A 2,650-nucleotide genomic window follows, 5' to 3' on the forward strand; every position below is an offset into this window, starting at 1 on the left:
TGCAGGGCAGCCTCTAGCTCAGCCAGCTTGCAGCGGGCATCAGTGAGGGCGGCCTCTCCCTGCTGCTCTGCCTCGGCCACAGCAGACTCCAACTTGGCACGCTGTAGGGTAAAGAGGGGGCTTCTTGTTAGAACAAGATATGGGTAGGGTGAGGCCCTGCTGGCCTCCTCTTGCAGGAGAAGAGAGAGCCCTAGAGAGGGTCCATGGCAGGTAGTTAGATGTGCTGGCAATCCAAGGAAGAGATGGGGAGAGGGGCTTTTTAGCACCTCACTTTGCTGGTGGGCAATAGCTGTTGGACATCAATAAATGTGTCACCCCAGCATAAAGGTTGTAAAGATATGGGAAACCTTGCCTTTTTTTCTAGGTCCCTGCTACCTCTCATGCTCAGCTTGAGCCATGCCACTCATTCTAGTGAGCCACGGGCCTGGTGATGTTGCCTGCCTCTACTATTGCTTTTCTGAATCTACCTTCAACCTACCTGGCACTTGGCATTCTCGATCTCGGCTGTCAGCCTCTGGATAATTCTGTTCAGCTCGTTCATCTCCTCCTTTGTGCGGCGCAGGGTCTCCCCATGCCGGATTACCGTGGCCTTCATCTCCTCACACTGGTGATTGAAGATGAGCACAGATGTTTATGAAGCACACTAGGACAATCGCCCCCTTAGCATAACACCAATGAGTGAGCAGCTTGTACAACATTTCCACATAGCAGTGCTGGTCGGCCACCCCAGCCTGCGATCAGTCAGCCTTTCTATTACCAGTCCTAAAGGAAAGGAAGCCTTTTCTAATAGTCATCTTGCATGGATCCCACAACCATGTCTAGGAGCCAATCACCTTGGTGCGGTACCAGGACTCAGCCTCTGCCCGGCTGCGGCTTGCAACGTCATCATACTGAGCCTTGATCTCAGCCACGACGCAGTCCATGTTCAGGTCCCGGCTGTTGTCCATCTTGACGATGACCGAGGTGTCTGAGATGTGGGCTTGCAGAACGCGGACCTCCTGCAGAGTGAATGGTAAGAGTGTCATACTTGGTGCCTTTTCTGGGCTTGGTGCCCCATTCCTGAGGATGTGTTGATTCTCTGGTGGAGCTCTGGAGGAAGGTCTGTGATTCCTGTCCCTTCTTCCTTCATTCACACACAGACACAGTGTAGAACAGCCAAGCCAGAAGCCCTAAACATCACCTAGGGCCAGCCTCTGACTTGAAAATGGGAGAAATGTGGAAAGACCTAACCTGAAGACCCAAGCAAAGGATCTGGATTTGAATGCCAAACAGTATCTACTCCACTTGGACCTCCATACATGGAATCCCCTTCATACCCATCTATAGACTAGCATGTAGACACACTCCGACATGCAGATATGCCCACAGGCACAGAAGCCAAACACATATACATGATTACTCTTACGCATGTGAACACAGATGCCTGTAGCTCTTATACCCAACATTCTACATCCTGTGTAGTGGGGCCTTTTCACATGGGTATAGGGGATAGCTTTACCCATGTGTCATGTTGCTGGGCACTCACAGACACAGGCCCCTGAACCTCCACCCCATCTCTGTGCTTCTCCTTCACCAGCAACACCGGCATGCAAGTAAGTGAATCTACCTCTTCATAGAGACGCTTCAGGAAGCTTGACTCCTCCACCAAGGCCTCCACGTTGGCCTCCAGGTCTGATTTACGTAAGTAGGCACAGTCCACGTCCTGATGAGGGGCAGAGAGGAGAGAAAGGGTGGAAAGGGTCCAAGGGTAGAGAGTCTGGTCAGCCTGGGGACTGTGCCTGGAGGTCACAAAGGTGGCTCCTCCCTCCCTGCCAAGCAAGCCGACCCTTACCTTCTTTAGAACCACAAACTCATTCTCTGCCGTAGCCCTCAGAGCCACCTCCTCTTCATACCTGCATGTGGAGAAAGGACTAGAACTCACAGCTGGAACCTCAAATCCTGCATCAGCAACTAGCCAAGATCTTCCCGGGGTCATAAAGGGATCAAACCTTTCCCGGTGTGACATTGTCTTTGTGTGATCTGTGCTAGGTCTTTTCTCCAATTGTATTCTCAAGCCCTTTGGCTCTGGAGTGGGTTCACCCCAAGTCTAAATCAATCTGGCATTCTAGTTTCAAAGAGTACTGTGCTGGGGCCCTCAGCCTGGTGCCCAGAGCAGAAAGGCTGGCAAAGAATGGAAAGATGGCAGTGGAACTCCTGTGTGGATCCCTATCCTCACTTCCTGGGAGCCAATGCTCATGCCCTTGGTCCACTGGACACACTCTCCAAGGCCCGGGAAGTTCTGCGGGGATCCTACAGATGCTGCAGCGGAGGCTTCCCATCCCCTTTCCATCCCAGGGTCCTGTAGGCATGCCCACTCACTTTTTCTTGTAGCCCTCCATGGCTTCCTGCACATGGTTGAGCTCGGCAGCCAGCCTCCCGCTGTCGGCCTCCACACACTCAGCCTCCCGCCTCAGGGCCTCTATGTAGCCTCCAAACAGCGGCTCCAGGTTGCTCTCACAGCAGCGCTGGTTCTGGTAGAACTGCCACTTGGTCTCCAGCAGCTTGTTCTGCTGCTCCAGGAAGCGCACCTGCCATTCAGGGAAAGGAGAGAGATATAGTGGGAGTTTAGAAAGCGTGCATGTGTGTGTGTGTGTGTGTGTGTGTGTGTGTG

General features: G+C 52.9%; 1 protein-coding gene across 1 annotated transcript in view; it reads right to left on the minus strand.

The window, feature by feature from the left end:
• LOC116080135 (keratin, type II cuticular Hb5) overlaps positions 1-2,650 on the minus strand; it is a 66,061-nt gene that overhangs the window by 61,715 nt on the left and 1,696 nt on the right. Inside the window, exons 2-6 of the mRNA XM_031356410.1 lie at positions 2,359-2,567; positions 1,832-1,892; positions 1,607-1,702; positions 834-998; positions 479-604 (exon numbers count right to left, since the gene is read on the minus strand). Coding sequence (XP_031212270.1) covers positions 479-604; positions 834-998; positions 1,607-1,702; positions 1,832-1,892; positions 2,359-2,567 — 657 coding nt within the window. The remainder of the gene's footprint in view (positions 1-478; positions 605-833; positions 999-1,606; positions 1,703-1,831; positions 1,893-2,358; positions 2,568-2,650) is intronic.

Source organism: Mastomys coucha, unplaced genomic scaffold (genome assembly GCF_008632895.1).
Source record: "Mastomys coucha isolate ucsf_1 unplaced genomic scaffold, UCSF_Mcou_1 pScaffold11, whole genome shotgun sequence".
Taxonomy (NCBI): domain Eukaryota; kingdom Metazoa; phylum Chordata; class Mammalia; order Rodentia; family Muridae; genus Mastomys; species Mastomys coucha.